The sequence below is a fragment of the Diabrotica undecimpunctata genome, chromosome 7 (assembly GCF_040954645.1).
Source record: "Diabrotica undecimpunctata isolate CICGRU chromosome 7, icDiaUnde3, whole genome shotgun sequence".
Lineage (NCBI taxonomy): Eukaryota > Metazoa > Arthropoda > Insecta > Coleoptera > Chrysomelidae > Diabrotica > Diabrotica undecimpunctata.
Window position 1 is genome coordinate 138,136,956 of NC_092809.1, and position 25,507 is coordinate 138,162,462.

Sequence of the window (25,507 nt, forward strand, 5' to 3'; positions counted from 1 at the left end):
TTTACTTGTTCTGTTGTTTGACCCTTGGCATACACATGTACGTTTATTGGTGTCTTTGAAAATACTAAAGTTTTAGTTTTGGAAACGTTTAGATGTAAACCGAACATTTCGCTGTGGTGAACTACCGCATTTAGTATATTTTGTAGTTATTGTGCGTTGCTTGCTATTAAGACGGTATCATCAGCATATCTGATGTTGTCTATGCTGATTCCGTTAATCTTAATTCCGCCTTGGACCTCGTCTAATGTTTCTCTGAATATAGACTCCGAATATAAATTAAACAGTAGTCGTGATAAGACGCAACCCTGTCTTACTCCTCGTCGGATTTGTATATATTCGGATGTTGTGTGCTCTATCTCAATTGTTGCCGTTTGGTGCCAGTATAGTTCTGAGATAATTCGCAAGTCTTGTTCGTCAACTCCAGTTGTTCTCAGAATTTCGATCATGTTTTGATGGTTAACGCAGTCAAATGCTTTTCGATAGTCAATAAAACATGCATATACATCTACATTCATGTCTCTGCATCGTTGCGTTAACACATTTAAAGCAAAAAGAGCCTCTCGTATTCCCAATCCGTTTCGAAATCCGAATTGAGTGTCACTCATCTGGAACTCGCACTTCTTGTAAATTCGTGTATGGATAATTCTGAGAAAAGTTTTAAGGACATGAGATATCAAGCTTAATATTCGATAATCATCGCATTGTGAGAAATTCGTTTTTTTTTTATTAACCATTTTTTTATATTTTGCTATGAACCAGATATTTAAATCGCAATGGATGGAAAATAAGAGGTTTCCAAAAAAACTGTTGAATGCAAGAATTCAGGGGAAGAGACCTATTGAAAGACTGAGAGAACGATGGGAGGATGGTGTGAATGAGGACGCAAGAAATCTCCTTCGCGGTCGATCGTAGGGGATTATAAACCGTAACAAATGGAGAGGTTTGCTAAGGGAGGCCAGGGATAGAATTGGACTATAGAACCATAGGATGGATACAATATTTTAGATGTTTATTTAGTTTTAGTTTTATCTTTATTTTATTTTTATTTATTTTAGTTTTAGTTTTAATATGGCCAATTTCAAGAAAAAAAGAAATCTTTTTTAACTGTCGATAATACAATATTCATACAAATTATTCGTTGAAGGTGTCGTCATATTTACAACAATACCTATGTATTAGTACACAAAACAACTAAACAAAACTTGTAACATGTCTTTTATGAAATAGCCAAGTAATTAAATTCTTTTATCATGTTTATGAGATCTGTAACAGTGACTTTCTTGACACCACTTATCTTTTTCTTTTCATAAAAACACATTTAAATATTGAAATGCTATGGTTTAGTTTTAAGTTTCTTTTTATGCAAATTACATCTCTGGAATTATTATGTATATGTTATTCTAATTTATTGTTATTGTGTATTAGAATAAAATGGACCGTTCTATTTACATTGACACAATTATGGAAAAATGCATACTCAGAAATTACATTTTCAGAATTATTGTAGATATAAAACAATAAGCTATACATCCTTAGTCATTATAAATAAATAAATAAATATATAAATATATATATATATATATATAAATATATATATATATATATATATATATATATATATATATATATATATATATATATATATATATATATATATATATATATATATATATATATATATATATTGCGCTAGACACATCAAGCGCAACTGGGTTTAAGGTGCTCAAGATCGGATGCAATGGAATTATTTACGGAAAGCCTATGTTCACCAGTGGACTCAAAGTGGCTAATGATGATGATATATATTAATACCGTATCATCGGCATATAGGATGTCATTAACAATTCTTGCGTTGACTTTAATTACCTTCTTGTGGCCATGTACAATGAAAATAAACAAGGCCTTTTGTTCCATACCGTTCCTAAAACCAAATTGTGCTATTTTCAGAAATAACATAAACATATGGGACAGGAGACTTATCAGTCAAAAGTCGGTATATTTTTAAGCGTTGTTGGATTTAGGAAGGGATGCAAACGTAGATGTTATGGAATCCTGTTATAATTTTTTATATATTATTGAAGATCCTTTATTTTTCCTCTCAGTAGCTTGAACTGCAGAAAACTATCACGTATTGTCTATTTATGTTCTCAGTTTCGTAATCTCAGGCCGCACTTAAAACATATAATGAAAATATAGCTAATTTCGTAAATTCGAAAGCTTTTTTACTGTAGAAATCAGAACGACAGAGTTTTCTCAGAATAAGTTAAAAATATATTCACTGTCAAAATTCATTAACAAACGTACTGCTCCACAATCATTTTCCTTGTTACTGACAATGACATTCACTTTCCACCTTGATGTTAATGTAAAACATTTCCATCGGCATAAAATTATACATGTAAATGACAAGTGGTCTGATTTAAATATTCTAAGAACAATAAACTCTCTGATCTTCGCGGCAACTATTTCTAATTGGACGATTTCCAATAATTTGCTCGCTTTTTGATATTCTAGATACCTACATCAATGATGAACAAAGGTTGCAGACTGTTCTACGAACGAGTAATAATGTTATGGTAGATAATTATGTTAGAATGATTGCTTTACTTGAAATGTTTATGTTTTAGAAATAAACACTTGTCGGTCAGTGAAACATTGAGTTTAAAAGAAAAAAAGTACAATGCTATTTCATATAAATAAAATATCGGACCTGGCTTTAGCTATCGTACACGATTTGAAAATGCACGATAGCGCTGTTTTTATGACAGAAGATCACACCGTCTTCATAAAATATACAGGACTGTTATAAGTAGAAAAATTATAAATATTAATACTAAAAAAATACTAGTATAGATACTAGAACCTTTTCCTAGTTTTGTACAAATATGTATAAAAATAATATGACCATCCCGATAAACTTCGAATACCATACAATATAAAATGTACAAATACAAAAAAAAAATACAAATAGCAAACCTTAACCGTTTATGCTAGAATTTTAGGCCCATTATTTGTTCTATTATCCTATCGAATTTTCAGATTTTTTTTGTTTCTGCTATGATCTGTGTTATAACTGAATCGATGCTGTGCTCTTCGATATTTAATATCATCATCAAACTCTACACGTGTAACAAGAACAGGTATATTTATGTTGACAGTTTTTTAGACAGTTTAGTTTAGACAGTTTAGACACCAGTTGGGAATGTGGGAAGAACATAACTCTCTGTTTCTGTATCAGTGCAACAGCACAGTATGTTACACCACTAATTATATATCCACGTTTGAGAATGCATCCAACGCTAGAGCAAGGAGGGCCGAAAGGTTCTATTTATAAATGTAGGTACTAAGTCTGGGTGGATGATTGAGGAATTGTTTCACATATGTTCCATTTTACAGAACATACAAAACCATCAATAGAGGACCCAGTCTTATTGATCCTAGACAATTACAGTAGTCATATTTTTTTGAGAATTTACGATTTTGTTGTAAAAATAGCATCATCTTGATGACAATAGCATCCCATACATCGCATAGGACCCAACCACTGGATCCCACGGTGTACAATCCACTGAAAGCAGCTTTGTATAAAGAATATGATATGTCTCTGCAATTGTTTCCATTGTTCCAGTCAAGCATAAAAGCCAGTTTTGTAATATTTCTAATGCAAAATCTAGTGGATTCCGAGCAGCTGGTATTTGGCCTTTCAATTCAGATGTTTTCACCAAATTTGACAGGATTTCTGCCGAACAAGCTATTGAAAATACAGGGATGGAGACAAAATTTAGGAGCACACAAGCTGGTTACATGCTTTGTGTTCGATATATGATTCTGCCGATAATTACTGTTGTGGTTTTTGTTCGTTAAAACTAGTATAGTATACTAAATACAAGTACGAAATTAGCTAATTACATGTAAGGAGTTACCCGAATGATTCGGTTAATACCGTACTAACGTAGTCATCATTTAAGTGCTATACCTATCTCTTAAAATGGGGTTTTATTTTTTGATGTTAACCTAAAATACCAATGTATACTTCCTGTCCTCACCTACGGTTCTCAAACTTGGACGTTTACAAAGAAAAACATGGAAAAAATAGCAAAGACCCAAAGAGCCATGGAAAGACAAATGCAGAACATCAGGCTATCAGACAAGAAAAGAAATATTTGGATCCGCAACAAAACAAAAGTGACCGATGTATTAACGCAGATAGCAAAACTTAAGTGGAAGTTCGCTGGACATACCATAAGACAGAAAGACGACAGATGGAATAAGATGATTATACATTGGAGACCATATAGTTCCAAACGAAAAAGAGGAAAACCACAAATGAGATAGTCAGATGACTTAAAGAAACACGCAGGCCCGAAGTGGATACAAACTGCCTACAATAGAGAGACGTGGAAGAAGGAAGAGGAGGTCTATGTCCAAAATTGGACAAAAGGGCTGTATAGATAGAACCTTATATACAAAACACTTAATGTTAAGTAAATTTTAATTTTATTTTTTATCATTTAATTAATGAATATGTAATAAGAACATTTTAAAGTTATGTGTATGTCAATATTCTCGGTCCTTCTACAATACGTCGCGTCGGGGAAATGTCGACTGTCAAATGGTCAAAGGGTTCTGAAATTGTTTTCTTATGACATGTCTAAGTTAAATACTGTAATTTTAATTACAATCAATTGTGACTTAAAACATTATAAACATAATATTTATCTTGAAAAGTATTAGTGACCATGTAGTAATTATAAATATCCAGAAAAATTACTTTATTTGCTTTATTTTGATTACATTGATTGTGTGTTAGAAACATGCATGGAAAATAATATCAACGGAATTTTAGAAATATTTAAGATAAAAAGCTGTAAATATTTTAGTCTTGTTGCTAAAAGAGGAAAATCATTTTCTCCAATAAATGATGTATAATATTACAGCAGACTTAACTCCTGTATAAAATTAAATTTTAACCGATAACCACAATCACATAATACTGACAAAGTTCAAGGAAATGTTAAATAATATTGTCTCAAAAATACATTAAACATTTATTTTAATAATGTGGTAGAAAGTATGTAATGAAATAAAGAACATTTTTGTATCTATTACAAAAAATATCTTATACATATTTATTCAGGTATCCTTGAGATCATGGAAATACGTGCTTGGCGGAGGAAGGCGATGGATAGGGACGACTGGAGAAAAATTCTTGGGGAGGCTAGGACCCACACAGGGTTGTAAAGCCAAAATGATGATCCTTGAGATCATTTTTTTTGTTATTTAATTGACACTATAAAGAAATGTAAGAATCGTTCAATAAGTAGTTTAACACAGACTTTAATCTCGAAGAATCTTAACCGTCTCTGTTAGGTCAACTGATTTTCTGTCAAATCGTTTAATCCAATGTTCCAAAATTTTAGACATCTTCTTTGTGAATTAGTGTTTTAATATTTTCGTTTCGAACACATTTAATCTGATTAAAATATTTTATTTTCTTTGCTCTATGTTTGGCTATTTCATATGTCTTTTTTCCTTCCTCTCTGGTATTGTCAAGTTTATTGTTTAGACTTTTATACGCTTCTACTTTAGCTTTTTCTACTACTACTTTCGCTTTATCAAGACGCCATTATTTCAGTATAATTCCTGTTGTGTTATGTTGGGGAAGGTCTTTTGATTATTATTATAGCATGAAAAATATTTCAGGCATTTGATGCCTGAATATCTTTTGTAGCATAATTTGGCCAGCAAATAAAGTAAATTTTTCTGGCTATTTATGATATAATTGAAGACATGAGATGATAAAGGTGCCATGTCCACTTTTTCAGATATTGAGTAATTGAAGGAAACGCGTTTTCACTTATATATTTTTTTTAATAAATTTTATAAAAATTACCAATATCTTATTAGATTAGAATCGTTTTGTACTTTTTTATATAATATTTTTTGTTTTTCTAGAATTTAAACTTTTTTAGTAATTTTAATTTTAATGGACATAGCACCTTAATCAACCAACATTTTATGCAGATGTTGGTATAAACTTGAGTAGAGAAAGGTGTTATGTCACCTATGTTGTATTTAAATTTTAAAAAAATAATAAAAAAAACTATTAAATAATCTGGAAATTAAATTTTATTTGCAGATTAACAAAAGCAAAGTAAGATACATTAAAAATTTATAAACAAAGACACAGAAACATTTAAATTTAACATGAATTACGTTTTTCTTAGGGTTTTTCAAACATTCTTCTAAAACAATATCATAATACCATTTATATTCTGCTGGAATAAACGTAAGTTGATCTTGTAGATTTGAAATTTTTTAAGAAGTCAAACCACCGCATTTATGTAACTTTTGTAAAAGAACTTGATTACTTTGTACTATCAGTTCTCTTTTTTTTTGTAAGTCAACTTCCATAAATGGGGTAAACGGATCTAAACTAGTTTTGTAAAAGTATTTTCCAAAACAACTTACTCTTAGCCACTTCACTTTATCTCGAAAATTTATTTTTTGGTCAAGACTATTAGTGAGTCTTTTGTTTAAATGAAGTTTTGCAGGTAGAGTTTCAAAGCAATAAAAAAAAATGTTCCATGTTACACTTTGTTTGGTACTCGCAGATCTAATAATTTCCCGATATTGGTCTGGTATATAAATATTCTGATGTTTTCTAAGAACCTTTTCTATTCTTCCAAAGTCTCTGTCAGAGTCAAGGTAACTGTGACCAACTTCGGGAAATTTATGATCAATGATCTTAAATATTTTATTTAATATTACTTATTGAAAAAGGTTAATAATGGAGAAGTTTTTGTTTTGTCCCCCACATTGATCTGACCAAATTATTAAATGATCAATTTGGGGATTTTCTTCTTTAAGAAGCAGACAAAATCGTAGCAAACAACTTGCTATTTCATTACTTCCCCTATTGACAATATCCTCAGTCCATGTAAAAAAATAGAACTTACGACCAGAACTGGTTAAACAGTGGACTCCAAAGTTGTATAGCCACATTTGTCTTAAGTAAAAAGATTTTGACGTTGATAGCTTTGGCAAAGGCATCGTTTGTTGAAGATCCATTGTTATGTAACATTTTTCTTTGGAAATTTTTACTGCTTCGCGGTCAACTTTCTGCTGCGCAAAAGCAAGTTGAAAATTATTCGAGTGCTCTAAAGAGTTCTCTCCAGCATCGCATAAACTGCAAGTATCACTTTTTGGTACACCAAAAGATAAGTTAAACCTTGTTTCAAATATATGTCTGTAAAAAGAGGCCTTTACGAAATATTTAGTTTCGAGCTTTTTTGTTTGACAATCCTCTATATACAGTTGATGAAGTCGGTTAATATTTAGTAAAGGGGAAAGGTATTTTTTATGTAGGTTTTTAGTCCTAGAATAATGTGATTCTTCTGAAGGAAACTGCTTGATATGATTTTCATTGCAGTTTATTACTTCATCGGATAATTTTTTTGGATTTTTGTGAGGTTTCTTGCTTATGTGGTGAGGGCATTACCTGGCCAGATTTTAAGTCATTTTGAGCTTTAAAGACTTTTTTTCGTCCAATTCGGTATAAAGAGCAGAAAGCATCTTTACACACTAGTGTATTTTCTTTATCACACGTAATAAAATATTTAAAGCTGTAAGCTTTCGTTTTTATATTTTTACGAGGGCAGTGACGATTAACTTCCTGCATCTTAATACTTTTAAAAATTAAAATATTTTTGGAATTTGTATCTAGCTTATAAAATTTTCTTAGAATTTCTTCTCTGCTTGCAATACTAAAGTTCTCAGTACAGTTTAGTCTACATTTTTCTTTACACAGTAAATCTCTTTTAATTGTTTTTTCTTCCATCATTTTACCAGTCTTTTGAGAAATATATTCTTTACCTTGTTGTCTTAACCTTGCAGCTTTATTTCGTTTCCAATTATCAGGTTTCCTGACTCTTTTTTTAGTTATTTTTAAAACTGGTTTAACAATTTCTCTTCTACTTATTTCATCGGCATTAACATGGAATTGCTGGTTATGGTCTTCTATACGTATTTCCCGAGGTATTTCCTCCTGCACTTCGTCAATCCTATCCGGGGTTTCCCTGCTGTTTGTCAGAACCTTAAAAATATCTTAGTTATTTATTAAATTTATACTTATTTCTAATTTCTATTTTTATTTCTTAATCTTAACTTTTTTTAGCTTTACCTTTTTAATTTCTTAGTTATCAGAAAACATTTTACGTTTGACTCTATCAACATCCGGATATTTGTTTATGGGACTCGTCGAATAAGAAATATTTGAGTTATCAGAATCCTCTTCTGAATCTTCTTCACTGGAAGGGGAATATTCTCTGCCTGATGTAACACTTTCATCAGTACAATTATCCATATAGTCTAAAAATTTAATTTATGTACATAGGTAGGTATGTATGTAATAATAACTCAAGTAATGTATATTATATTTATATTTTTTTAAATAAAAAATTGAATTGCAGAGGGGGTAAATTGTTATTAAAAAGAGATGATTAATTAATAAAGGTAGTAAAAAATTTTTTAATATGCTTACCTGCTTTAGAGTTGACCTTCTTTTGAAGTCCACTAGTGCTTGGCTGCTCCAAAATCACCGCATTGGTATTGACCTCTAGAGAAGTACAAAATACAGTTTCTATCTACAAAAAAATTCTCTATTCGGACTTACCTTTATTTGAAACACATATTTTCTTGTTTTTTACTAATTCTAACATTCTTTTACTTCTCGAACCCATGTTGAAAGATGTGATAAACAACAAACATAACCTTAAAATGTCACATGGCACCTATCATGTAAATAAAACTTTCCCACTATCTAGTGGATAAAGGTGCTATGTCCTTAAATATGGACATAGCACCTTTATCTAATAAAAAAGGGTACTTAGTCATAGGACATAGTACCTTTATCAATTAAAATAATCCTTATTATTAACAATTTAAGAATCTTAAGTTATTCAGGGGTTGTATTACGACTTTAGGTAACCAAATATACAAATAAGTCATTTTTTGAAAAAAATGGACATAGCACCTTTATCAACTCATGTCTTCAATTATTATAATATAACTAATATAAGTTAAATTTTTTTTATTGTTACATTGCATGTTTACAATCTACGCTGTACACAGAGTAATAAGTAAATAAGCCGCGTTTACACGATGACAATTTGCGAGACAATTGTCAGAAGACAACTAACTGGCATGAAATTAAGCCGCGTTTACACGATGACAATTGGCGAGACAATTGTCAGAAGTCAACTGACTGGCATGAAATTATTGTCTTCGTCTAAACACTTCAGGTCAATTGCCTTGCCAACTGCCCTCACAATTGGCCCAAAATTCAGTTGTCTCCGGGAGTAGACTGAGGACAATGAGCTGCGCCCAGTAAGCCCCCCCACAACTCGAAATCTCAATTGTAGCGACAATTGGCACCGTGTGAACGGTGTAGGCCAGTAGTGCTGTCTTGTTTTTTGCCAGTTCCCTCACCGGACACCACAGATGACGAGCAGTCGGCCATGTTTTAGCTCTCTACTGCCATGGCAATAGTTGGCCCCGTATAAACATTTTCTCGTTCAACTGGACTCTCCTCCGACAATCCACAACCACGTGATGACAATTGTCCAATGACAATTGTCTCGCCAATTGTCATCGTGTAAACGCGGCTTTATTGTCTTCGTCTAAAACTTCAGACCAATTGCCTTGCCAACTGCCCTCACAATTGGCCCAAAATTCAGTTGTCTCTGGGAGTAGACTGAGGACAATGAGCTGCGCTCAGTGTGCCCCCAACCACTCGAAATCTCAATTGTCGTGACAATTGGCGCCGTGTGAACGGTGTAGGCCAGTAGTTCTGTCTTGTTTTTTGCCAGTTCTCACACCGGACACAACAGATGACGAGCAGTCGGCCATGTTTTAGCTCTCTACTGCCATGGCAATAGTTGGCCCCGTATAAACATTTTCTCGTTCAACTGGACTCTCCTCCGACAATCCACAACCACGTGATGACAATTGTCCAATGACAATTGTCTCGCCAATTGTCATCGTGTAAACGCGGCTTTATTGTCTTCGTCTAAAACTTCAGACCAATTGCCTTGCCAACTGCCCTCACAATTGGCCCAAAATTCAGTTGTCTCCGGGAGTAGACTGAGGACAATGAGCTGCGCCCACTGAGCCCCCCCACAACTCGAAATCTCAATTGTCGCGACAATTGGCGCCGTGTGAACGGTGTAGGCCAGTAGTGCTGTCTTGTTTTTTGCCAGTTCCCTCACCGGACACCACAGATTACGAGCAGTCGGCCATATTTTAGCTGTCTACTGCCATGGCAATAGTTGGCCCCGTATAAACATTTTCTCGTTCAACTGGACTCTCCTCCGACAATCCGCAACCACGTGATGACAATTGTCCAATGACAATTGTCTCGCCAATTGTCATCGTGTAAACGCGGCTTTATTGTCTTCGTCTAAAACTTCAGACCAATTGCTTTGCCAACTGCCCTCACAATTGGCCCAAAATTCAGTTGTCTCCGAGAGTAGACTGAGGACAATGAGCTGCGCTCAGTGTGCCCCCAACCACTCGAAATCTCAATTGTCTCGCCAATTGTCATCGTGTAAACGCGGCTATAGTCTGTAAGTAAATTAACGTGAGTTAGGTCCAGTGACGGTTCTCTAAATTTTATTGCGGTAGGTCTTCTGGCCATACTCTCTTCAATCTTCTTTCGGCAAGTGGTTGGGTGAATAAGTTATTTATCAGTTCGTTGTTGTGATCAGTGGTGAGACTTTTATATTTTATGGGAACTGGGGTATTATTAATAGAAACTTGTAGGAAAGTAGATTTTCTTGTTGTAAAGGTAATTTGTACTGATTTGCTGATATTAACATTGATCTTTCATCGCTTAAGCCAGTTTTGTAGTTGGTCTAACTGATTTTGTACTTTTTATGACGCCACATTAGGGTCTACTGCCAAGATTCCCATGTCATCGACAAAAGTAGCTAGGAAGGTATCATTGCTGGTTGGAACGTCTGCTGTAAATATCAGATACAGAAATGGGACCAGAACGCTACCCTTAGGTATGCTAGATTGTATAATGTGGTAATTTGAGTAGTTGTCTTTAATTTTGACTTGGAAATAACGGTCAGTAAGATTGTGGCATGTTAATTTCTCTTGAATTTCTTGAATTTAAAACTTTTGATGATACTGTATTTTCAGTTAACTCTGTCTAGAAATTATTAATTTTTACGAATACGTCAAGTGTGTGTACTTGAAAGACTTTTTTCGTAATAAATTATATTTGGGGTTAGAGTATTCAATTTCTAATGCACACATGCATGGTTTTCTCTTAATTTAGTTTACTTAAGAGCGATCTTACATAATCACTCTTAAAATTTTATTAGTTTTGGCCATAATTAAAGCTAAAAGTGGTAAGATATTCCCATGTGAACGAAAACCACCTCCTTTTTTAATTAGCTTTGGTGAGGTTATGAAAGACATACCAGGCCAAATTCCACTCATTTCTTAGCTGTCTGTCGAAAACAGCCCATGATGTTTATATTCAAATAAGCTAAATAATTATTCTTTGTCAATTTATGGTTAATAAATTAGATATATTATAGGGTTTCAAAGACTACCCCTTTTTGTCAATATCGAGGCCAACCGCCTTTATCGATAATTTTGCAACGAGATATAAAGGAACTTTTTAAGAGCACTAATCTTCGGCCCTTTTAAACATCATGGAAGCCCATCTGTTTTGGTCGTATCATATGTTCTCTACGAGTGTCATCGAACTATAATTAATCTATATTCTTTGCTATAATGTTAGTGTTGACTAATTTATTTTGACCATTTATGTTAGTTTTTTTTTGACTAATTCATATTTAGTTTTATTATTAAAAGTATGTGCCATTCCTTTATGTACCATATTTTAGGCAGAAACGAAAAGCTTTACGCTTTTTACGAGTATATCAGTGGCGCACCTAGAACTTTCCTGGTGGGGGGTTGGTTGGACAGCGAAATTTTTTTATGCTCCCTCCATTTTGAGTCGATAAAACTTGGGTTCTAGTTTAATTTAAAGTACTAAAGGTAGCAGTGCCAAAGATTTAGGTATCTGTTATCCTGCCTACCAACTAAAACCACCCTCTCCTACTTGTGCGTAGTTGACTGTCGCACGTACCGTATTCCGAAAGTGGGATGGCCGCTGTAAAGCTGACGACATTTTTGGAACACTCCTTTCTCTTATCTATATCTTATCTCTGTCGTAGGTCCGGTTAGTGTTTCTCTTTTTCGTCTTTTTTTTTTAAATTACTGTTCGGATGTAATTGTGAACACTATTCCATCCCTCCTTACTTCCCATCATCTTCACGATCATTTCTCTCACAGTCACAGGGTTCATACCTATTTCTCTATGCATTCTGTTTTTCTCCACTGTACATCTATTACACTCCAGCATTGTGTGAGATAACAGTGTGGAATATTCGCAGTATAGCCATTTATCTGTATCTGTCTTTCTGAACCTATAAATGTACGCCCTAAAACAGACAATCTTTCCATTCCTTAGGCTCGGGATCAACATCTTGGTCCACTGGACAACATCCTCCGGGTTGTTCCACTCTTCTTGCCATATTTTTATTGATCTTTCTCTTTCTTCTTTTTTATGGCTGTTGTCAAATGCTCCCTTCTCTCATAGAGATGTCTCCTTTCTACTGCTAACACTTGCAGCTGTAGGCGTATGCAACTCGCAACAGACTTCTTCTGTCTACTCTTGTCATGAGCCTAATATTAGGTATCTATATCTAAATATAATATAAAATAATAATATAAATCCTAAATTGTATTTTAAATAATAATTTGCAAACAAATTATATTTATAATAAAATGTCCAGACGGCGTTGCTGTAGAGTCATATGGTTTATTACCTATTCTTCATCTATTTGAATGTCCTGATGGATAAACATCAAAGCTTTTAGTATTTCTTAAACCCCCCCCCGTGTGTGTGCATCTGGAGAATATAGCTCATATTGTATTTTATTTTTATTAATTTTTTTGAGACACTAAGAAATTATTAAATTAACTTAGGTTCATTTGAGTTTTTTTGATTTCAGCGCTGTAATCTGTTTAATTATTGTTGACAACAATGTTTATTGTTATTTTTGAGTGTTTAGTAAATAAAGTTTGCTAATTTCTGATAATGGCATCTATTTATAGAGACAATATAAATTATTTGAATTTTTTTTTGGAATATATTCTAATCTATTTCAGCTCATGGGTAAATATATTTTTAAATAATTTGCTGATATGTTTTGCTGGCGTATGTTTTTCTGATGTCTTTGAGAGAAATTTTTGTTTAATATATTTAATCTTTGGCGTCCATTTTATTTTGCAGTTCAGCTGTATTCCGTGTCTTGTCTTTGATCTGTTTTTTTCTATCATTTATATCCTTACCTAGTCCCAATGAAGCTCCCAAAGTGAGCAACGTGGTCTTCGTTAAGCATTGTGAACAAGAAGCTTTTTATTATCTACTTTGGTCAGCTTTTTCACTACAAGATATGATTTTAGTATAAAGTATAGTTGGTCTGTTAGATGTAATTTCAGTTTTTAAAGGAGACCTTTATGCCAGACTCTATTAAATGCCTGTTGTATATCAAGAAACACTCCAGCGCGAAACTTTTTCACTTCCGAAGTTGCTTTAATTATATTTACTGTTCTGTATCATTGTTCGTTTGTTCAGTGTTCACGTCCAAATCCGAATTGGTGTTGTGGTATAATTTCGTTTATGGGAAAAATTTGCTCGATTTTATATAATATTATCTTTTTTAATACTTTCGACACTATTGGGAGTAGGCTTATAGGGCGATATAAATTTAATTTTAATTTAATTTAACAAACTAAATTTTTAATTTTAAAAAGTTAAATATTTTTATATTTTTAATATCTAGGTAAATTCTCTTTAGAAATATAATAAACTTGCTATTTTTATCCAAAGAAACTTTTTTCAACATAATTGAATATGAATTGAATTTTAAAATACATAAATTTTAGTTTTTAGAATTTGTTTTTCATACTAGGGTAGTTTTTACCCCCAAATAGCAGATGAAATTGAAAGGTCAGATGAACTCGTAATTTTCGGAAAATTCCATACAATCTGAAAAATGTGAGCTTTTACCACTTTCACCTTCAGTGAAACATACATCCCATTCCTCTATTTTACCAAGTATTGCCAATATAATATTCAATATTAAAAACAAACAAAATGTTAAAAAAATCTAATCCTATATAAAAGGTCGTTTCCTAGTATAATACAGTAAATACTAAATGGAGATATTGACACCGTATATGGCCGCGACCTTAATACACTTTTATGCTCGCTAGGCAGGTTTATAATAATTACAGAATCATCTAATGTAAACTTTAATCCGCATTTTAAAAAGGTAACAATGGTTGTTTAAGTGAGTGTATAAGCAATCGTTTTTGATCGTTTTATAAAACTTTTTGGCTGTTAACTGGTATAATGGCAACTACTTTCTTAGTTGTATATAGTTTTTACAGGTTTACAGTTTTTAATGACGAAGTGCCAAAGGACAATGAACTTATTGTACCTATTCATTTAATTAAAATTTTAACAATAATGGATCTTAAAGACAGTGTGGATTGTCAATGATTACGCTGCAACCCAAACTTTGAGCAATCTCTATTCTCCAATTATCCTAACGAATGAGTAGAAGATTCCAGAAACACAAGCCGATATTTTAAACAAATCCAACTCTCACGCGGCATTAAGGAGTTACATAGGTCTTAAAAAAAACACAACTATTTAAAATAATACTATAGTTTACATAAACAAAATCATGTGAAAACAAACGGTAAAATTACATTGAAAATACCTCATGTCATTAAATAACTATCTTGCGCTACTACTTGAACAATAAAAACTGCATATATGTTCACAATAAAGTACTTACAGTTGGATTTTTTAAAGTAAAATGTTATATCCGTAATGGCAAAAACACAATTCGGCCTACCGCAACAATATTATAACGCAGACTACCACGAACGGTTGCCATGACTTCTAACTCATCAAACTCTACACGTGTAACAAGGACAGTTTTATTCATTTAAAACTTGCTTGTACGGAATTAGTCGCCATACGGCAATATCTTGACTTAATGAGAAAACTGGAAGTTTTTGAGATGTGGCTTTGTAGGAGAATTTTGAAGATACCATGGACCGATCATATTACGAACGAAATGGTGTTACACAGAATGGGAAGAGACAGAGAACTTTTGACCACCATTAAAAGGCGAAAGACAGCATATTTGGGACACATACTTAGAAATGATAAGTACGAGTTGTTGCAGCTGATTATGAAGGGTAAAATCGAAGAAAAAGGGGTTCTGGTAGACGACAAACATCCTGGCTGAAAAACATTCGCGACTGGACCGGATTAAACACACAGACGCTCTTAAGAAAAGCAGAAGATAGATAACTTTCCACACCTTAAGACAACATGCTGCTCTAGATCATGACAGATGTAGGAAATTTTGACTTTTCTCTTCAGACAGTCGGAATGGAAAGCTTCATTTTTCCTGCGAATGACGTGACTCTTACTGTCTCCAACACACACTTCAAATCTGGACTCATTACTTCATTGTATTGAATCCCATTGGAACTTAGTCCAATCTTTATGCTCTTTTGACCATCTTAGTCTATTTTTCTTTTGTTGTATGTTAAAAGTGGCTTTTCCTTAGCCTAAAATAAAATGAAAAATACTTTGTAAGTACCAAATCCTAATTTGTGGGCCTCTCGGTGACATGCTGATGTAGAAACGTGTCTTCCAATAACGTCACTCCATAAAACGCTTAACGTCGATTTTGCGCTATAATATCTTAATGCCCTTCGATCTGCTTCGGTTATTTTACTTTTTCGTACATTTCTAGGTTTTGTGACGACCAAACCTGTAGTTTTGTATCTTATGACTATATTTCTTACACTATAGCGTGACAATTGAAACATATTCGCGATTTCCGAATTGGATTTTCCAGAATTAAAAAATCTAATAATAATTGAACAAATTTTCTCATCGATAACTTGACCTGGACTCATCGTACACTCCACAAACGGCAAAATGTTTTACAATACTACAAAATACATTTCACATTAACTGACAATATTATTGTTTTGATGCCATTTTCCATAGCTACCTCTGGATTTAACGTAATTATGAAAAAATCAACGTATATTGACATAAATGAATGCATAATCAGGGTTCAGTGAATTTTTTTATTGTTGAAAATAAATAAAAAACCATAAGGTTAATGTTTTAAATAAATATTAATAAAAATGCCATAATAATTATTATGGGAACTTTTAAAAACATGCAGAGTATAATTTATTTTGTTTCTGGTAATCGACTTAAACTGCAAATTCCATAGGTGGGCCAACTGATATAGAAAGGTGCTCGTAGAGATGCTATAGGTGCTATTGTATACTCTGACCACTACCTTGTAAGAGAAACGCTCAGAGCACGTATATTTAACGCTAAAAAACAAAATCTACGAAATATAATACTTGAGGTGCTAAAATCTGAAACCGCTCAGATAGTTACTTAAAAATTTAAAATGAAGCATTACCAAAAATGGAAGAAAATCTTAGCAGAGAACACTGGACTATGTATCTTAGATAATAAAATGGTATCTTACAATTTTTTTATGATTTTGTAAGTATCACTTTACACGCCTTAAAATCACGTGCGTTTCTTTATTGGTTTACCGTTTTATCAAATAATATTCCAGCTTGACTCACACACCTCCAAAAAACAATAAATTTAGCAGTTATTCGTTAGTGGTGTGACTAGTAACTACCCAAAACAATCGATTCACCAATAAAAATGTAAGAACTTAAAACTAGTTTTAATGATAAAACAGATAAAAACCTGTCTTGTATTCATTTGACTAATAGTAAGTTTTTAACTTGAAGTCGAATGAAGAAGCAGGTTAAAAGGTTTTGGGGTTTGTCGATTTGTAATTGGTTTTGGTTGAGACCAATATTCTGTCGCGATTTCGTAGTTTCCAATAATTTTATTTTTATTAGGAAAACCTATATTTTTATTCATTTATCTAGTTTTTGTTAACAAAATTTCGTAGCGGAATAAAATAAAATTATAAAATGTTTATTAAATTAAAGAAGCTATGCACACAGCTTCTAAACGCGTTTTAAAATCTAACAAGACCAGAAGAAATCAAAATGGGTTAGATGAAGACTATAGATCTATGAACCAACAAAAAAATGAGGCATATAAGAGACTTCAACAGCGCAGAACGAGATTAACTCTAGGTTATGAAAACCCTCAACGAGAAGAAAAAAGAACGTTTAGAAAGAAAAAGAAAGAGCAATACGAAAACCTTTTAAAAGAGATTGTTAACTATCATAACAGAAAAGACGCACAAAAATTTCCCAAAATAATAGCCTGTAAAGATAGAGATGGTTCTCTAATTAGTGACAAGGAACAAACACTAAACAGATGGATAAATCATTTTGAACAACTGCTTAATGGCAGTTATAGAGATGGTAAGAAGTTTTCATGATTCAAATGAATGGAAATGATCGGCAACCACTCTCTGCTGAAGAAGAAAATAGAGAAATCATTATAAAATTGGGAAATAACAGCCCCCGGTTCGGATAATCCCTCTACGGAACTTTTTTTAAAATGGCAGCGACACTCTAAAACATATTCATTACATTAATAACTGAAATCTGTAGACTGTAAATTAGGTATACTGTGTACTGTGTCTATTTCACAAAAAGGCAGATATAATGGTGTGTGATAATTATGAGAACTCAATATAACGTACTGTCCCATATATTGTACAAAATAATGCTCCCCTAAGCTGAATGAATATTGAAAGGATATCAGTGCGGCTTCTAATCCAATAAATCAACAACGAACCAAATATTTCCACAACATATTCGTGAATTTCAAACTCGCATACGATTCAGTTAATAGATGTAAACTTTTCATGGCTATGGTGGAATTTAAAATAACGCTTCATCTTGTTCAACTAACTGGATTTACACTCACAAAAGCAGGGAACATGGTCAGAATCCAGAACGGTTTTTCAAGATCTTGTAGACTTGTATTGCAAAAATGGACTAAGGCAGAGTGATGTACCATTGTGTTTCGTATTTAACCTTGCTCTAAAAAAATAGTTAATTCGGGAGTCCGAGATTAATACCAACGGCACTATCTTTAACAAATCTGTAAAAGAAGTTGTCGGCTTTGCAGACGAAATCGACATCATGAGTCCACATGAGATCCACAGAGCCTCTGACCGAAGTATTCCGGCCATTAAGAGTGTCTGAACGAACTAAGAATGGTACTAAATATAAGTGCCTGAAATACCAAATTCATGTGTTGTATTAGGTCAAGCAACCAGATACCTAGTAGAGTAATAATTGACGATTTAGTACTGGATATGAACACCTTCATATACCTAGGCTAAAAAAAGAATAGTACTTAACAATAAGTATTACTATGGCTTGAGAAGACAGATGATCTCAAAACTACCCAAAAAAATTAAAGTGACACCTATAAAATACAAATAGGAGAAGTACTAACATATGGAGCAGAAATTAGGTTACTTACACAGATTACCTCATTACCGGAAGACTGCTAAAAAATCTACCAAGGAAAGCTATCGTAAAATTAACAAATTTAATAAATGCTGCCTTTAGACTACAATGTTCCAGATTTATGAAAGATAGCTGAGGTGATCATGATACCAAAGCCTGGGAAACCCCCCAATGAGGTGACATCATATAGACCAATATCACTCCTACCTGTGATGTCCAAGGTGTTTGAAAAACTCTTCCTGCGAAGAATGCTACCAATAATTGAAGAAAAGAAAATAATTCCAGATCATCAATTTGGATTTAGAAATAAGCATTCGACAATTGACCAGGTGCATAGAATAACTGCTATAATTGAAAGATCATTAGAGAAAAGAAAAGTCTGTTCTGCAACCTTCCTAGATGTGGCACAGGCGTTTGATAAAGTCTGGCATACATAAACTTAAATCATTCATGCCTAAACAATATTCAAATATATTACAATCATTTTAGAGTTAAACAAGAAGATGCATACACTGATCTCAAGGATATTGAAGCAGGTGTTCCACAAGGGAGTGTATTGGGTCCAGTCCTATACCTAATATACACGTATGATATACCTGAACTAGAAGACGACACCATAGCTACCTTCGCAGATGACACTGCTGTCTTAGCGGTAAGTGACACCGTCGAAGAAGCTACAGAAAAACTACAAAATTCAATAAATAAAATCCATGAATGGACCAAAAAATGGAAAATTAAGCTGAATGAGAATAAATCAGTCCATATAAATTTTACCAATAAGAGAATTAATAATATTCCAATTAGAATAAATGATGTCCAAGTGCCTATTGCAACACCAGCAAAGTACTTGGGGATCACTCTTGATGCGAAACTTTGCTGGAAAGCTCACGCGAAGAAGAAAAGAGAAGAACTAGGCATCCGTTACAAGAAAATGTATTGGTTAATGGGAAGACATTCCTCTCTATCCATAAATAATAAACTCCTAATCTATAAACAAATACTGATACCAGTATGGACCTATGGCTGCCAACTCTGGGGCTGTGCCAAGCCTAGTAACATCAAAGTAATCCAGATATTCCAGAATAAAGTGCTGAGGAACATCGTAGATGTGCCTTGGTACGTTAGGAACAACGACCTTCACCGGGACCTTAAGATGGAAGACGTCAATCAGATAATCAAGAAATTTGCAGGGAGCCATGAACAACAACTCCATCATCATGTAAACGTCGAGGCTATCCAGCTCCTCGACAATACGAACCTAGCGAGAAGGCTCAAAAGAACAAAGGTTTTGAACTGGTATAATGAGTGAGTGAAAAGCAGAGTAAAGTGTTGTGCGAGTATGCATGCTAAATTTAATGCTAGTTATTAGAAATAATAGGAAAGATACTAGTAAGTAGACACCTAATTTTAAGATTTCATTAGTAATTTAAGTTAGAAACAAATTGATAATTGGTCTTACTGACCAGATTTTAGTGTAAGTACACTTCTGTGTCTTTAGTAAAAAAAAACTTACACAGAAGGCCAAGAACTGCTTAAAAGTTTCGAGCGAAAAATCCTAGGAAAAATATATGAAAGAAAAAGCAAGGTTTGTGGCGCAAGTCTTACAACTTTAAGTTGTATAGAATTTTTGGGGAACCTGACGTTATAAAATTGGTTAAGATAAAACGTCTTAGATAAATAGAACATGCAATCAGGTGAGAGAAAGGTGCAGTAGTCAGAAAAGTTTTTGACCGAAGAGGGCCGATATAACAATGAGCCAGAGGAAGACCGAAACTTAGGTATCAAGAGAACCTAAAGGATGATTTAATATCTGTTGGAATTAGAGCATGAAGAAGAATTGCCACCGACAAGAGGCGCATGGAGGATTGTTCTAAGAAAGGCTTTGGCTCATAACGAGCTGTAATGCCACTGATGAGACTTATGATTAATCCAGATGAGTCATTGGGCCATATTTTTTTCTATAAGAATTACGTTACAATGCCATCACCATCAACAGTGAGCGCTACAGATTGATAATTATTAACTGATTTTGGCCTGAATCGAATATTATGGATACCTACGATATGCGGTTTTACCAGGACTGCTCTACGCACTACACAGTGAACTGGCCATCTAGATCGTGCGATTTCACCCCGTTAGACTCTTTCTTGTGTCCAGAGAAGAGATATTCGAACGATGTTATATTTCATACCTAATGGTATCAAGAAGTCTTTCAAACGAATAACAAATTTCGTTCATATCTTACACTTATATTTCAAGCAAAGAGGCTATCTGAAACTGCCGGGAACAATTACAAATACCAATTTATGTAATACAAATATTCAAGAATATTCAATTAAGTGTAAACGAACGGATACAAATAAATAAAGAACTGAATAAAATATTGATATCTCACTCATCTGCTCTTCAATATAGTATTAGATAAGTTTAAAAATAACTTAAGGAAATTAGAAAAACCTAAATAAGTTTGAAAATAAATAAGTTTCATAGTCTATGAAATTAATTATAGTTCACTATATCTAAGAACTTTTTCTAATTTCGTAAGTATAAAAAACTATAAGGACAGCAGTTACTCTCTCAGAATTACATTATTTACTGATCGGTAAATTAGTAATTATCTTACCGTGGTCCATCTCCACGAAGTCCTAATTTCTCTAACACAGAATTTGGCAGACTAGGGAATACTTCAAAAGTTGAGTCGTCATTTTTTATCCTTCGCGTCTCTCCATCTGACATAGAACGTCCCCGTTGTTTGTATAACTGAAAAGAAAAAAAGTATAAAAAACTATTAAACACAAACACACAATGAAAAAAAGAAGATTGTTTCTCAAGTCTTAAGTAATTTTTATTTATTTTGTATTATTAATATACTGTTTTTTATACCATTGTTTAAGAAGGAAAATACAAGGAATTGCCAAAACTATAGAAGGATTACACTGATAAGCGTTGCTGCTAAAGTATTTAACATTGTTACATTTCGGTAAGATTTATTTCATATAGAAAATGCCCCTTGACGAAAAAGAAGAAGTATTTAAAATCTATAATGGTCTAGATCTTATCGAGAATATCCACTGGAAGTTGTTTAAAAGGCTCTCCAGAAAGATATTGTCCATTTTCCACGATCTTTAGTTCTTGCAACACACTTTTATATGTAATTTTGGCAGTACCAATTTTTTGAACTGTACGTACTTCATCGAGACTTTCCCTCTTCCGATATAATAGACCATTAGAAAGATACATAGATTCCCATTGAGCCTAGTATGACTTTATAGCTCTATGTTTGGTTATTTCGTGCCAAAATATAGTTCCACTATATATTTCCTTACTCTCTGAGTTTTAAGATATTCTCTTATGACTTTTAAGTCATTATCTTTCTTTTGACTCTTTTTAAGGTTTTCCAGGGAAGTCTGGTTATTATTAAGTCCCGACAGGGTAAGTAAAGTTCAACAGTTAGTACTACCAAAATATCACATTAAAAATTTGTTGCAAGAACTTTTCTGGAGGACATTTTCCAGAGTTCAAGATAAATTTTTCTAGATCAACTGTCGTCGAGATGTAGAAGATTGGTGTAATAAATGCAATATGTATAATGTTAGAAAAATCCTAGAACAAGAAGACGTGGTAAAATGGCACAATATCTTTCCTGAGAGCCTTTTGAACGACTTGCAGTGGATATTCTCGACCTACCTCCGGATTATTTTTCAAAATTAACTGAAACTGCACCCTTTCCCAATCAAGAAGCGACTACAGAAGCAGAAGTATTCATAACACATGTCGTATCAAGACATGGAGTTCTTTTAGAGTTAGATTCTGATCAAAGACGAAATTTTAAAACAGAATTATGGCAATTATTAATGAAAAGCTTGGGTATTAAGAAACCCGGACTACACCTCTTCACCCGCAATCAGTCGCAATGGTCTAAAGACGCAATAGAACTGTTTGTTAATACCTGTCAATGTTCGTCGCTGATAATCAAAAATATTGGGGTACAATTTCTCTATTCCTGCTAGCCTGTGGAAGTTCCGAAGATGCAGCGACCAGTTATTATCAATCGATGATGATCACTGGAAGAGAAATGAAGCTTCCTCAAGATCTTATTTGTGGAAGATTGTCTTCCTGCGACGAAGAACGTTTATCCCTGACGTACATCGAAAATTTTAAAGAAAAATTAGACAAAGTCTACGAATTTCTTGGAACTATAAATGGAACGGGATAAGACAATTGGCCCAAAATGACAATCATGGAGAAGAAGTATTAGAGAAGCACTCAAGAATGAATTTATGAAATAAATATGTGTTAAAATTAAATCAGTATTATGTTTATAAATGTTTTTATAAATACAATCAAATATTGTAAATGAATTTTATAAATAAAATAAAAAAATGGTGGTTTTTCATCTCTTTGTCTCTCTTCTTAAGTTTTTCAAGTTTCTTCGTTTTTGTTGTGAGTCATGTTTAAATTTTTGACGTGACAACGTCTTAAATTAGGTTGTGGCTGGGAGTCATTCATGAAAAAGTGTAACGCCCGCTCACGTCTGTTACAGTGAGTCACCGAACGAGAGAGAGGCCCGCCGGACCGGCGAATGCCTTGCGTCTCTCTCCCACTCAAACATGATCGGTCCGCTGCGCGCGCAGCACTAGAGAATTAGGCGCGTTGAATCGGTGCGTGCTTCCGTGCTTGTGCGATCATCGTCCTATCCTCAACAAAATCACTCAAATAGAAATTAGTTAAGTTTAAGTTTACATGTACAATGTTTTAGTAAACAAAATATATTTCTATAGTTAAAATTTGTGCAATTTTTATTTTCATTCAATTCCTTGTTCCTATTGTGCAATTTAATAATATTCATATCAATAAATATTCTACCGAGAAAAAGACGTTGTCACGTAAAATATTCGCCCGTAAAACCGACTTTACAGGCAACCGATTTTTTTCCTAAAATTGATCTTGTATTCACGTCTATTTTGTAATGGTGGGCGCTTTAGAATGAAATATCAATACTTATTTTGTTATTCTTTGCAAAAGTAAGATAGTATTATTCAACTGAAATAAATATATTCTAAAATAATGTATATTCCAAAAATTTAAGTTGGCACAGAAACTGTCTTAAATAAACACTAATTTTTCTAAAAATCCCATGACTCCGATTTATTGAAAATATAAACTATTAGCACTAAATAAAAGATGTATATACATTTCTAAATAATCGTTTCCGTTTTTGAATAAATACTTTAAATATTTTTAAAGAGATTCACAGCGACTTTCGGAGATATATGCTAACCAAGAAACATATATTTCTGGAGTATGTTAAAAACATTTGGTATATACAAACAGAATTTTTTTTATTTAAAAAAAGCCGCATCCAGCTAATTACTCCAGTCTGCAGAGACGAAAATGCCACCTAATCTCTAAAAATTATACGAACAAGCTGAATTTTGTGAGCGTGTCAATTTTAGGACGAAAAAAAAAGGCGCAAAAAAGTTTGTCACTTCTATCCTCGGACCTCCCCCTAAAACCCCCCGTACGAATGGAAAACGGAAAACATCGATTCACCAAGAATGTAAACGCCGTAGAAAAAATTTTTTCAAATAGAAATCGATCTAGATGGATCAGAGCATCTACCGCTGCTCTGAAGAGTTCTATTGAACTGTATCTAAACCAGTACAAATATTTTTCAACTATGGCACTCTCCTTCTTTCTATACTCCTTCTTCCTCATATCTTTTCCTGTATTAGCAATCATAGCATTGCATATCGCTGTCCCCTCATTACGTGACCCAGATATTGTAACTTTCTTATTAAATTTTTATTGTATTTATTATTTCGTATTTTTAACCCATTTCTCGCAATTCTTCCTTGCTCGTTTTCTTCTGTGTCCATGATATTCTAAACATCCTTATGTAATACCACATTTCAATTGTCTGTAGCTTATTTATGTGTTCTTGCATCAGTGTCCAGCTTTTAAGTCCATATTGTCGAAAACACGTAACATATCAGTGCTCTTATTCTCAGCACTAACATAAAAAAATATAAAGTATAAAGGTCTTTATTGCAGAGAATTGTTTTTATTTTTACAAACGCATTTCTAGCTATTTCTATCCTTTCCCTTATTTTTGTTGTTTGATTATTACTGTTTGAAATACAGGTTTCCATGTATTTGTATTTTTCAACTCTTTCTATCGATACATCTCCTAAATGTTTGTTTGTTTGTATATTTATTTTCTTTGTCATTGTCTGTATTTTGTCTTTTTTATATTTTAAATTTTAGTCCATATTTTACACAGTAACTGTTGCTCTTGTTTAGTAGTAGTTGGAGTTGTTCAGAAGAGCTTGTCATAATCATGGTGTCATCTGCATATCTTATGTTCTTAATAGGTCTTCCGTTAATTCCCTACAATACTGTAATTTATGGTTGGTAGCTTCTTTGGTAAAATGATCTGCTGTTTCATACTTGTAATGAAAAGCAGATCATTTTGCCAAAGAAGCTACCAACCATAGTACTAGAATAACCATAATTCAACTATCTAACGATCTCAAACTCGTTTTCAAAAAGTCAGTACGGATACCTGGCAAAACTTATGGCAAAAAAACTAAACAATGCTTTTAATGAACTCCAACCATTTATTGGCTATCTATCTCTGGACTTCCTAATTAGAAGAGAAGCATCCATTATTAGAAGACTCCGGATTAGCTACACCAAACTTACTCATGGTTTATTGATGTCCTCATCCAAGTTGCCACCATTGCAAATGTTTACCTGACCGTGAAACACATCCTTACCGACTGCAAACCATTTATCAACCCGTATAAAGCATTAGACTTGAAACCTACTCTTAAGGAAATGCTCAACAACCATACAGAGATCACGAAAACTATAGTTTCTAAAAACT

At 33.2% G+C, this 25,507-nt stretch overlaps 1 protein-coding gene across 3 annotated transcripts in view; it reads right to left on the minus strand.

Moving 5' to 3' along the window:
• LOC140445904 (uncharacterized) overlaps positions 1–25,507 on the minus strand; it is a 94,416-nt gene that overhangs the window by 21,502 nt on the left and 47,407 nt on the right. For all 3 annotated transcript variants that reach the window (XM_072538328.1, XM_072538329.1, XM_072538327.1), the window contains exon 2: positions 21,242–21,378. In XM_072538328.1, coding sequence (XP_072394429.1) covers positions 21,242–21,378 — 137 coding nt within the window. The remainder of the gene's footprint in view (positions 1–21,241; positions 21,379–25,507) is intronic.